Source organism: Ursus arctos, unplaced genomic scaffold (genome assembly GCF_023065955.2).
Source record: "Ursus arctos isolate Adak ecotype North America unplaced genomic scaffold, UrsArc2.0 scaffold_30, whole genome shotgun sequence".
NCBI lineage: Eukaryota > Metazoa > Chordata > Mammalia > Carnivora > Ursidae > Ursus > Ursus arctos.
Window position 1 is genome coordinate 24134854 of NW_026622986.1, and position 13624 is coordinate 24148477.

Consider the following 13624-nt stretch of genomic DNA (forward strand, 5'->3'; position numbering starts at 1 on the left):
GTATTGAAAACTAGAGATGAAATCACAGGCGTCAGAGCTGAATTGCAGCTGAGGACCGTCCCATTTTCTGGTTCCAGGCCCCAGTCCCAGATCCTCACAGGCCTGAAATAAAGTCCTTGGAGCATGGCAGAAAATACACACAGACAACAGAGGGACTTGGCAGTCCAGCTGACTTCCTTCCACTTCAAAATTTGAGATGGTATCTCTGCGTTCAAATATCTTTTCTTTAATAAAATCGTGGTGATGGCAGATGATAATTGGCTTGTTTTTGTTACTTGTTTTTTGTTGTTGTTGTTGTTGTTGTTTGCCAACTTAGCATATTGGCAATCCTAGCTTGGTTCCCCCAGTATTTAACTTGATGTGCAGATTGTACTGTGCCATAATCCCTACATCTAGAAACCTTTGTCTAATCTCTGCCTGGAATTGGACCCATGAGGAAACTGAGCCAAAGAGGCTCAGATCCTAAAGTCACAGACTGGGGACCCCAGCGTCCCTCCTGCCCCGGCTTCCCTGGGACAGCCTCCTTGTGTGGGGAGAAGTATGCACTGCCCTGTCCTCATTGTACCTGTGACTTTGAGTTCCAACCAGCCAGCCCCCTGGTAGCCATGTGGAAAGCAAGTTACAGCAAATCTTGGCTGTTTGTGGAGCAATCCCATGGAATAAATTCTTGGGTCATTCACTCTCCATCTTAAGCCAAAGGTCCTTATGTAAAAAGTGAGAGAAGCAATATTAATTATGGAGACAGTCCTAATAACTTGGGACAAATCATGAAACAAGTAGAAGCTTTCATATTTATGTATCCTAGTTAATAATATACTCAATAGAGCATCCATTACTAAAGTTTTCACACTTTAATGCCTTGTCTTGATGTGACCGGTGGGTTTTTCATCTTACCATATTTTGGAAAAGATACACTCCACTCTGATCAGTGCACAGATTCAGAAGAGAAGCAGAACTCTAACCTGAATGTTTTGGACTGATTTTAAGGCTGAGGAGGATCAGTGAAGAGCTCCTCTGTGCACCTGCCTTAGCAGACTCATCTCCCTACTATGATATCACCCAGGAACTGTAGTTGTTGTGGAAATGTCAGAGAACCTATGATAAAATGAGTCCTCTTCCCTTCGAAGGACAGCCTGAGTGAGGATGTTAGGGCCTGGTCTCTGGAGCACTACTGCCGTGGCGAGATTCATTCGAGTCATTTCAAGTCTTTCTCTCATCTGGGTTAGTGCTCTAGCTGACCTTGATCAGGGGTTTGTCAATTGCATCTGAAGCTTAGGTTGTTCTCATTGATTAGGGCTGTGAGTTATGGGTAGAGGCTACCCAAAGCCCAGGATCTGTACCCCTTCGGAAAACTTCTAATAAAAATATTTATCTTGTTTTGTGGAAGCTTCATTTTTCAGTGATGGGATTATATCAATCGCACAAGGGTTAAAGGTCAAGAGCCATCTTCCCACTGCAATTATTTAGCCAGCTGTACCCAGAATGCCCTTCCAAGTTCTGGAGATCATGTGTGGAAAACATAGGGCCATGCCAGAGGAAGGATGGAGCAACAGTTAGGAGCCAGTGTCTTGGGATTCTGATCACCTATGAACTCTTCGGGAGTCTCACTTGTTTTTTTTTTTTTTTTTTAAAGATTTTATTTATTTATTTGACAGAGAGAGAGCCAGTGAGAGAGGGAACACAAGCAGGGGGAGTGGGAGAGGAAGAAGCAGGCTCATAGCGGAGGAGCCTGATGTGGGGCTCGATCCCATAACGCTGGGATCACGCCCTGAGCCGAAGGCAGACGCCCAACCGCTGTGCCACCCAGGCGCCCCTGGGAGTCTCACTTGTGATGCCAGCCTGCCACAGCTAACTAACTGGGCCCGGCCATCTCCTCTGCAGCTTGAGGAGTAAGGCCAGGACATGCAAGATACAGCACACGCATTTTGATGAGCACCTGGGAAAAGTCAAAATGAAAAGTCAAGATCAAGTGCCATAGCCTCCTGGCCTGTCCTCAGTGGACAACCCTAGGGTCCAAATGGAAAAATGTTGAAGTTACACTAGAGAGCTCTTGCTATTCAAGGACATAATACCTTGAGAATATACTGGAGATGAGTAGATATTCGGTTCCATTCCAGGCCTGTCTTGTAATTAGTACAGCATCTCAAATCACTCTTGAGTTGGTTTGAAGCAATAGGCTACTAAGTTCCTAAGACTGGTCAGGATGTGCCTGGGTCCCAAACATCATTCTCTTCTGCCCAAACACGCACAGTCATATTTCCTTCCATCCAGATTCTCCTCTCTCCTGTTACCACTGGTCAAGCCCAGGGAGGCTGTCCCCCAACAACAGATGAGAGAGGAGGGGTGGGGGAGGCAGACCACCACACTGACATGATGGGGAGCAGGCTGATGTCAGTTTGTGTTTGGACGTGTTGAGTTCACAATGATTAAGTGATCAGTTCACCATGTTTTCTGTGTAGTTGCATTATACAAAGTCTTTTATTTATACTGGTATGTGTTATTTCATTATAGGTTACTTTTGTTTTATTGCTTCTTTACATAGCAGAGATTTTTTTTTTAAAGATTATGTATAAGCAGTTTACATTATCCATGATTTCACTTGAGGACTGTAAGGGACATTATAAAAGATTGATTATAACAAAAGACCATTGACTCTGAAAGGATTAAGAATCATTGATCATTCTAAGGCAACATGAGGAAGGTTTTGGGGAGAGAAAACCCAATCCAAGTCAGAGTTACTCAAAATAGATGGTGGTTCTCTTGCCACCAGCAGACTCACTCATTTGGGCAATGACATAACTGAGCCGACTTGTCCCTCATAGGTCTCCAAAGAGGAACATATATAACAGTAGTGTCTCAGTCTGTTCAGGCTGTTATAACCGTATACCATAGACTGGTGGCTTACAAGCAACAGAAATTTACTTCTCATAGTTCTGGAGGCTGGGAAGTCCAAGATCAAGCGCTGGCCAGTTCAGTGTCTGGTGAGGACCCACTTCCTGCTTCATAGTCCTATCACTTTGTCATAGACAAACTTCTTCTAGCTCTGACCTCACATGGCAGTAGGAAGTGGCCAGAGAGCTCTCTGGGGCCTCTTTTACAAGGACACTAATTCCATTCATGAGGATTCCCCCCTTCATGACCTAATCACCTCCCAGAGGCCCCACCCAAAATACCATCACATTGGGGATTAGGTTTTCTGCCTATGAGTTTTGGGGGGACATAAACATTCAGTCCCCAGCAACTACTAACCATCACGTAGGTCCTGTGTGCATAACTTCTCATTTTGGACTAGCTCTAAGCATTTTACCTTTATCATGTTCGTTCTCAAAACAACCCTGGAAGGCATGGAAATCTTTAAATCCCATGCAATTTTTACAGATGAGAAAGAGTCATCAAAAACATCCGTAAAAGATTTGGGAGAATGTGGTAAAGATCTGCGTTTCCAAAACCTGCATTTGAACTCTGGAAAGTGAGGTGCCTTTAGAAAACATTGGTGGTGGAGCTGAGCTGATTGTTCTTGGCACCCCCCACCATGCCCTGCTGGTGCTGGTTTCAGAACCCCCACAAGCCTCCTTTACTCCAAGTGGTAGAGCACGTGACAGGTGGCAAGACTGAGAGATCAGGCGAGTTATTATGTGTTTCTCTCCATCATGAGCCCAAGGCATTACTGCATGTGCCTGACACGAATTTCACCGCCTGTAAGCTTTGAAAGTCTTGAAATTCTTCCTTGTGATCGGGCGGGGGATGCGGGTGGGAGAGACAGGCGGAGAGGGGTGGGGGACAGATATAGAGGAATAGAGCCTTTGTACTTGTCAGAGAGGCTGTCAAAATTGAAAATGCATTGTGAGCAGAGAAGACAAGGTTGGTTGTGTTAGCCATCTGACACCAACATGGGAAGGATGGGCAGACACTAAGAGCATGGTCCGCTGATACCCTAGCCCTGACCCACTGCTGTGCCAGCCTGCCAGGGGCCCTATAGAGACAAACCTTTAAATTACCATGTCTGTCATCCGAGAGACAGCCAGAGCAGACAGGCCAGCCTTTATAACTAGACCCAGACAGGCAGCTGTCTGTAGGGCCTTCAGAAGAGTCTGGTTTACTTAAACAAGTGTGATTTCTTTAAAAACCCTTTTAAGTGAGGCAGAAGCTTGACAGACAAGTTCATCAATAGGACATTAATATTAGTTGCTTTTACACGTACTGTTGGGGGTGTTTTGTACTATAAAATGGGTCTGTGGGGCATAATTGAATGATCAAAATGAAAGTCAGTGATTTTGCTTTTAAAAAAATCTCAGTAATTATTTCATCATTGGATCAAATTTCTGCTTAGATTCACCAGTCAAGCACTCAAATGGTTACTAGGTTATCTCAGTGACTGAATTTGATTGACCTGATGGTGGTCTGATCCACTGCTTTGTACCTGACCTCTAAATAAATGGTATTACTGGATAGAAAATCACTGCTCTAGGGTGGAGAGAGAGACCTTTCCAGGAAAACATTTTTGCCTATTCAATTGCCTACTGCCTTGGGCTTGCTCATCATTGTACTTAATAGGAATTGTTCGATATGAATTGGACTGTGATCTAGTTGAGCCACAGACCTTACCTCCATCAAGACTCATGATTTTGAAGTAGACAGTTCATTTTCAGGGCTGCAGAAAACATGGCACTCTCTAGAAGGATGGTTTGCCCACAGCTCTCCTGGGGAGACTGAGGGAGACTGTCTACATGGCTGTACAGGGAATTCAGCCAAATCTCCAATTTCCAAAGATTTTCCTTTTTTTGAGTTCTATCACCAAAATGTTGAGCCTGCTTGGGGGGGGGGGGTCATAGACAAGGGAGAAGAAGATGGTCACTCAAGATTTACACAGGAAGAAACTTGAGGTTTAAAACCATACACACCAATGTTATTATTCAAGATGCAGAAGAAATTCTAACATTTTCCTCCTGTATCCGGTGTGCTGCTGACTCATTGTTCTTACTGGGGAGCCCCAGCATGGTGGTGCACATCATATCCTTCTCAGGTGGCCTGGAAACTTTGGTCAATGGTTAAGGTGTTTCTTTCTTTTTTTCTCAAATGAGATTTATACCATCAAAGGCATGTCTGTGGGATGATATCAGGATCCTGTGTTGTGAATCTTGAGACCTTGGTTGCCACCTTCTCAAATGCAGTTGTATTTGGGCTCGGAACCCTAGTCTCCATCACTGCCCCCAGCCATGACCCTGCCACTTATTGCTATAAATCCATCTGGGGATAGACTCTGCATCTCACTTATTCTTGCTTATGCCTTTCCCATAGGGTGGGGGTGGGGTCTCCCTTCCCCTTTTATCAGTGAGCCCTCTCTCACCACCCCCCAAGTCCCAGAGTAAGTGGCCTGACAGTGAAATATACTTTTTTCATAACCCCAGAAAGATAGTATAGAATTACACCAACACATCTTGCCATGTCTTCTCAAGACTGTAAGATCTTGAAGAAAGAACTGTGTCTTCATCTCAGCAGCACCGGCACCCATCATCCCACTCTCTGGGCCAGGTGCTAAATACGTTTTTGTAGAAAGGATGCATGAACGAATGAACAAATAAATGTTCAGAGTTGACATTAGCATCAAGAAAACTTCTCTGTCGTTAACAAAAATATATATTAATTAGAATAGAGTCACTAAAAAAACTTCCACCTTCAGTTTACCAAAACCGTCCTTCACCAGATTCTCATAAGCACGGACGCCAGTGCACTTGCCTTTAGTATCAAGAGTTTCCCTGCCTTAAGGCTGGTGTGGTCCTGCTGCCTCGAGGGTACCCACTTAACTCCACATGAGTCATATCATCCACTAACATCAGAACTCGGAATGAATGTCTCTTATGGGTGACATCCACAACTCACTACCAATTTCCGTCTTCTGTTCATGCTGACTCCCTTCTGGTCAATTTCTCCCCTTTGGAAACTGTTAAAGCCATTTTGTTCCTAAAAGTAGGATATTCTCAACACATCCTCCTCAGAGCCCTAGTTCCAGAATACTAACCACTCACATGGCTCAAATTATGCAGTTTCTTGTCCCTGAAGTTTGCTGTTTATATTCTAGAGAAGCCGAGAAGCCACTGCCTGCTCCTTAAGACCATGTAAACTCATTGCTGGGGCTGGGAGACTGCCTGCCTTAAATGAAAAATATTCACTGTTCTCCACTGGTTCATGCCTTGTCCATCCCCGGAAGGAAAATGAAAGAAAGAAGTATCCTTTTTACAAAATTCCACACATTCAAAATACTTCATCGAAATTTAATTCATAAAGAGAGCGGGTTTCAATACCTGATTTTAAAAGCTGTCCTTAGATTTCTGGGAGGCAAGAACAGAGCTGCATCTATGGACACACCTGTCTTCCCCAATAATCTTCCTGACCATACAGCCGATTGTTCACCCAACACTCTCTTTCCTGGTGAGAGAAGGCACCTGGGTTTTTGATTCTCTGCTGGACAGCCATAGTTTTAAAAAAAAAACATGGCAACTACATGGCAAGAAGTTGACGTGTGCTGAGTCTTTGTTGCTGACATTGTTTGCTCTAGTCATTGCACTGGCTGCAGACATGGCAAATGCATTCACTGATAGGAAGTGCTGTGAATATGAGTTCACCCATCCAGGAAATATATTTTCTGTACATTCTTGGCTATTGGAGCCATTCATCACTGCATCGCCGCCCCCTCCCTGGTGCCTTTGCCTAAACAGAGATGCTTGTCATGAAGCCACTCCAATTCCGGCCCCAAAACAGAATCAAAACCATAACTCAAAGAACATTTATGTACAATTTATGACCAGCTGTCAAACTAAACTACTCTGACAGACTCCAAATCTGCTTTAGAAATAATATGATGCTTTTTATCAGTTTTATCCTTGTCCTTTATTTTATGGTTGCTTTGTTTAAATGTTAAACGCTGAATTAAGTGGATCTGTATCTCCTTTGGTAAAATGAAAATTCATGGAAAGATACTAAATTGGAGAGTTTCAGCTGTTCCCACTTTCAAGAGCTCTGACAAGAAGGGGAGAAGCTTTATTGTAGAGCAGAGACTTTTTATATTTCCTCAACTTCACGTGGGACCCCCTCTTCTTTGGCATCAATATTGATTGTTAAGTGGTCACACCCTATTTGGAGTCAGAGACTAGACTTTTCATGGATCATTCGGCTTGGAAATAATTTAGGGAACAGGACAGCACTCACTTGCAGAGCAAGGTTGGTTTTGTTAGGACAGTCACGGCAAGAATGGCCACTAAAGACTTGACAGGCAAGTGCTCCTGAGAGATTTCTCAGGCCTGAAAAATTGTCCAAAACAGGGGTCTTTCTTAGGATATAAGATTTCAGCCTTATAAGGGAAAGCAGTTCTGACATATGTTGTAACATAGATGAACCTTGAAGACGCGCTAAGTGAAATACACCAGACACAAAAGGACTTGGTAACAAAATACTGTATAATTTCACTTATATGAGGTACCAAGACTAGTCAAATCCATAGAGACGGAAAATGGAATGGGGGGTGCCAGGGGCTGGAAAGAAGGGGGGATGGCGATTTGTTTAATGGGTACAGAGTTTCAGTTTTGCAAGATAAGATTAGAGATGCATCCTACAACAATGTAAATATAATAACACTACTGAACTTGACACATAAAATGCAGTGAAGATGGTTAATTTTATGTTATGTGTATTTTACCACAATGTTACAATATTTTAGGCAAGAAAAAAATGTCAAATTTTGAAGACCAAAAAGGAAAAATGACATTTGCAAGATATAGTGGATATTCTTTACTGGCAGAAGCTTGAGGAGTTGACACAAGAGATTAAATTTTTTCCTTGATGTTTATCTAGTCTTGCAGAGGAGGGGGTGGGGAGGACAGAAAACGGGGGAGAGTGTAAGGATCTAATAATATTCCAAGGAAAAATTTAGTACCCCCACGACTTTCGTTTCCTTGTTTTTCACAAGACTATGTGCTTTTCTGTCATCGTGTACAGAACAAGGTCTGATGGGTTTTTGACAAAGAACTATTGATGGCATGTCTGTGTGAATTGCCCTAGCATTGGTCACAGCCAACTTCTGTGGGACCCACTGCCCCCGCTCTACAATACACCCCAGTGTGCTTGGCCATTTATGAAAGGTCAGAAATGAACTGAGAAATGGGCTAGAGTCAAAAACATGTGGCCCTATAAATATCGGAGTCAGACGGCTTCTTCCATTCTCTCCCTGCTGCCCCTCACCATCTCTCTGGTGCTTTCTCCCTTGCCCACTGTTGGGGTTTCCCCGCGTTTCCCATAGCACCTCAGACCAGGTAGCTATAAAGAGCAGACCGTGGCTGGATTCCTTACCTAGTGACATCACTTTGCATCTGGGCTCGCCCGCTCGTGCTAGAAAAATCTAGCTTTCTCCTTTAACCCTTGAAGATTTCTGGCTACAGGGCACTATCAGTGCCGTCTGCAATGTTCTAGTCCACATCCCGCGAGCGCCAGTTCCACCTGTGGCTACATCTGACACCTGCCGTGTTCTCTGAGCTGAGGAGCTCGTGGCTGTGGGTCATCAGTGGGGCCTCATTGCACATCGGAGCGTTCATTATGACGTTAGCTGCCAAACTGGAAGACTTTGAAGTGACGCTGGAGCATCTGCTCATGGATGTGTTTGTAAGTAAAGGCTTTCCCTTATTCTGCATGACAGATCTCCCTCTACACCCCCAGAGTCTTCACGACTCTGTCCCCATTCCCGATGAGGATTCTATTCCACAATGGTCCAGTGCTCACACGGTGGCTTGATGTATGCTTATGTGCCCTGGGGGAACAAAACCATAAAGTTGCGAAATGCCTGAGTGGTGCGGAATGATCTGTACAGATGACTTAGCAGAGAAATGGCTTCTGAGAACAAGTAATGTCCAGGAGTCTGAATGAATGGGATGAAGAAATAGAACACATTTGCCCAAAGAGACTAAAACAGCTTCAGTAGGTATTCCCTGGGAGACTCGGATCAGTTTGTGAAGTGATCATTCCAGAAAACAAAGGGGAGGGTGGGCTCAACATACTATATTTTTCCTATGGAGAATGCTGAGGGTCAGAGTGGAGAGAGCACATCCCTCTGCACAGAGCACCAGCCCCTGGATCCTGGCCACTTTCCTAGGGATTAGGTCACCAGTGCTTCCTTGGGAATGGATTCTATGGGATGAGGCTGTTTGAGTGACTGGTTTTTAAAGAAGCTGCAGCTAATAAGGATACTTCTATTCCTGTGATGATTTTAGAAACACAATCTTTGAAAACCCCTGGCATCCATAGCAACCTCAACATTGTTTCTGTCCCAAACCAACTGTAGTCGTTCTTACTCTTTTCTCGGGGATTTCTGTTGGTGATAGGTCTGTCTGTTTTGTATTATTGATGGGGGTTTAGGGAGCTACAGACTGTGTGAAGCATGCGGGGGGTAATATAGCTGGAAGAAAGATGCTCTTTTTCCAAGAATAACACTGGTGCTCCCCTGAGAAAGGTGGTGGTGGTACATTTTGAGGACCAGCCAGTCTGCGTCTCGAATCTGGAAAAGACTGTGGGGGGTTGGCTCTTTCACTATCCATCACTATGTCCCTTTCAGGAACCTTACAGGGAATGGTATATTTTGGCAGACGTTAGAGTCTGGGGCTTTTTTTTTTTCTTTATTAATTTATAATCTGTCGTCTAATTGAGGCAACATTACACTGGCAGGATTCCCAGAGGGAATCCCCCTTTCCAGGCTGGATACCGGGATCCCAGTACCTCACATTCGTTCTGACCGGAGGGTCAGGAAGTTATGCCTTCAAGAAGGAATGTGTCAAGAAGGTAGAGGGACCTTCTGGATTTCCAGTGATGGGAGGTTCATGGCTAGCATCACTATTTTCTGAAGTATAAATAGAGATTGAGCAGCAGGATAGGAAGTTTCTTTGACAGCTGATACCCTCTGCCCAAGCACCATGGTCTGCCGTGGTGGTAGCTGGTGGTGGGTGGCTGTAGGGTCTCGTGTGGGGTCAGCCTCTGGCATACCAAGGGCTTGGTGTGAGCTTGGTCAACTCAGGGAAAAACTAATTAGGAAGTTGTTTTATTTAAATACCACAAAGTCATTAATGTTATCCCCGTCTCTCCTTAACTGCCCCCCAACACGCACACTATTTTCCAGTACTTCCACCACTATTATCTTGTTTGGGAACTCCCAGACACACTCTCCCCTGGAGGAAAGTGCCATCACATATTCCCTCCTTTTCTGTAAATACAACCGATAATTTCATGGCCCCAGCTTAGGTCCTTACGACCCTTCACTTGAACTAAACATCTCATTATTCTCCTATATCCGCTATTTCTCCTCCAGTTCATCCTAGATTATCATCTCCAGATCAACTTTTTTACACTCTATTTTATTAATTTTTAAAAAATATTTTTAGACTAGTTTGAGGTTCACAGCAAAATTGAGAAGAGAGTGCAGAGATTTCCTATATACTCCTGTTCCCACACACTCACAACCTCTTCCACTATGGATATCCCATAGTAGAATGATACATTTATTGTAATCACTGAGCCTATATTGACATATCATTATCACTCAAAGTCAGTAGTTTACATTAGGGTTCACTATGGGTGTTATACACTCTATGGGTTGACTGTGGGTGACTGACATGTAATGGCATGTATCCACCATTACAGAATCATGTAAGATAGTTTCACTGCCCTAAAAATCCACCGTGGTCTACCTATTCATTTATCCTCCTTCCTAATGTCTGGCAACCTAATTTTACTGTCTCCTTTACTATTTTGTCTTTTCCAGAATACCATATAATTAGACTCATTTGATATGTAGCCTTTTCAGATTGGTTTCTTTTTTTTAATGATATGCATGTATGTTTCCTCCATGTCTTTTCATGGCTTGATAGCTCATTTCTTCTTAGTGCTTAATAATAGGCTGTTGTTCAGATGTGCCAAAGTTTATTTATTCATTAACCTACTGAAAATATCTTGGTTGCTTCCAAGTTTTAGCAGTTATGAATAAGTGGCTATAAACATCTGTGTGCATGTTTTTATGTAGACATAGGTTTCAATACATTTGAATAAATACCAAGAAGCTCAATTGCTGGATTGTATGGTAAATGTTTAGTTTTGCAAGGTACCGCCAAACTATCTTCCAAAGTGGTTATACCATTTTGCATTCCCACCAGCAATGAACAAGAGCTCCTGTTGCTCTACATCCTTGCCAACATGTGGTGTTGTCATTGTTTTGGATTTGGGCCATTCTAATAGGTGTGTAGTGGTATCTCATTATTGTCTTAATTTGTAATTCCATAATGATATGTGATGTTTAACATCTTTTCATATGCTTACTTTCTATCTGTATATCTTCTTTGGTGAGGTGTCTGTTAAGGTCTTTTGTCCACTTTTTAATCTGGTTGTTTATTTCCTTATTGTTGAGTTTTAAGAGTTCTTTGTGTATCTGGGATATCCGCCATTTGTCAGATATATCTTTTACAAATATTTTCTCCCAGTCTATGGCTCTTTTCATTCACTTGGCAGTTTTTTTCAGAGCAATTTTGCATTTCAATGAAGCCCAGCCTATCAATTATTTCTTTCATGGATCTTGCCTTGGTGTTATATCTAAAAAGGTTATCACTATATCCAAGGTGATCTAGATTTTCTTCTGTGCTATCTTCTAGGAGTTTTATAGTTTTGTGTTTTACACTTAAGTCTGCAATACATTTTGAGTTAATATTTGTAAAGGATATAATGTGTGTGTCTAGATTGTTTTTTTTTTTTATTTTTTGCATGTGAATATTCCATTGTTCCAGTACCATTTGTTGAAAAGTTTGCCTTTGCTCCGTTGTACTTCTTTTGCTCCTTTGCCAAATCACTTGACTACAATTACGTAGGTCTGTTTCTGGGCTCTCTCTCTGTTTCAGTGATCTATTTGTCTGACTTAAAGTAGCTTTATAGTAAGTCTTGAAGTTGGGTGGTATCAGCTCTCCAACTTTTTTCCCTTCATATTAAATCAATTAATCTGGATCTTTTGCCTCTCCATATAAACTTCAGTATCAGTTTGTTGATATCTACAAAATAACTTGCTGGGATTTTGATTGAGATTGTGTTAATCTATAGATCAATTTGGGAAAACCCGACATTCAGACAATATCAAGTCTTCCTATCCATGGACGTGGAATATTTCTCTAATTATTTAGTTCTTCTTTGGTATCTTTCATCAAAGTTTTTTCATTTTCCTCATATAGATTTTGTACATATTTTATTAGAAGTACATCTAAATGTCTCACTTTGAGTGCTAATGTAAATGGTAACATAGTTTTAATTTCCACTTCTACTTGTTCATTGCCAGTATATAAGAAAGTAATTGACTTTTGTATATTAACCTTGTATTCTGTAAGCTTTCTATAATCGCGTATTATTTCCAGGAGTATTTTTGTCAATTCTTTCAGCTATTTTTTTTTAAGATTTTATTTATTTATTTGACAGAGAGAGAGACAGCCAGCGAGAGAGGGAACACAAGCAGGGGGAGTGGGAGAGGAAGAAGCAGGCTCCCAGCAGAGCAGGATCCCAGGACTCTGGGATCACGCCCTGAGCCGAAGGCAGACACTTAATGATTGAGCCAGCCAGGCACCCCTTTCAGCTATTCTACATGAATAATCCATGTCATCTGTGAACAAAGACAGTTTTATATATATTCTTTCCAACTTGCATATATTTCATTTCTTTATCTTGTCTTATTGCGCTAGCTATGACTTCCAATGTGGTATTGAAAAGCAATGGTGAAAAAGACATCATTGCCTTGCCCTGATCTTAGTGGGAAAACTTCAAGTTTCTCACCATTAAGTGTGGTGTTAGCTGAAGGTTTTGAGGATTTTTTTTTTCTCAAGTTGGGAAAGTTTTCTCTATTTCTGCTTTTTTTAGAGCTTTAATCACAAAGAGGTGTGGATTTTGTCAAATAGTTTCTCTGCATTTACTGATATGATTATGTGATCTTTCTTTTTTAGCATTTTTGATGTGATAGAAATCAATTGATATGATTATGTGATTTGTCTTTAGCATTTTATTCATTGCATTTTTGTTACATTAGTTAATTTTTTAATTTGGAGCAGCCTTGTATACCTGGGATAAATCGCACTTGATCGTGGTATATAATTCTTTCTACACATTGTTGTACTGAATTTGCTAATGTTTTGTTGAGATATTTACCTCTGTGTTCATGACATATATCAGTCTGTAGTTTTCTAGTAATGTGTTTGTCTGGTTTTGATAAAGAGCAATGCTGGCCTCATAAAATTCATTAGAAAGTATTTGCTTCTATCTTCTGGAAAATATTGTAGAAGGTTGGTATAATTTCTTCCATAAATGTTTGACAGTATTTATCAGTGTACCTATCTGGGCCTAGTGCTTTCTGTTTTGTAAGGTTATCCATTATTGATTCTGTTTCTTCTTGTGTGAGTTTTGGCAGATTGTTTTTCAAGGAATGGATCCATTTCATCTAGGTTACCAAATTTGTGGGCACAGAGTTGTTCATAGTGTTCCTTTGTTATCCTTTTAATCTCCAAAGGATGTCTCCTCTTTCACTTCTAATGTTAGTAATTTGTGTCTTCTCTCTTTTTTAACTTAT

The 13624-nt window shown here is 41.8% G+C and overlaps 1 protein-coding gene across 2 annotated transcripts in view; it reads left to right on the top strand.

The window, feature by feature from the left end:
* Window positions 1-13624, top strand: part of FRMD4A (FERM domain containing 4A) — a 592045-nt gene that overhangs the window by 258063 nt on the left and 320358 nt on the right. The window contains exon 1 of one of the 2 annotated variants that reach the window (XM_057304598.1): window positions 8572-8652. The exons of the other annotated variant lie outside the window; for it this stretch is intronic. Coding sequence (XP_057160581.1) covers window positions 8587-8652 — 66 coding nt within the window. The 5' untranslated portion in view covers window positions 8572-8586. Of the gene's footprint in view, window positions 1-8571; window positions 8653-13624 lie in introns of those variants that run through there. 2 annotated transcript variants of the gene reach the window in all.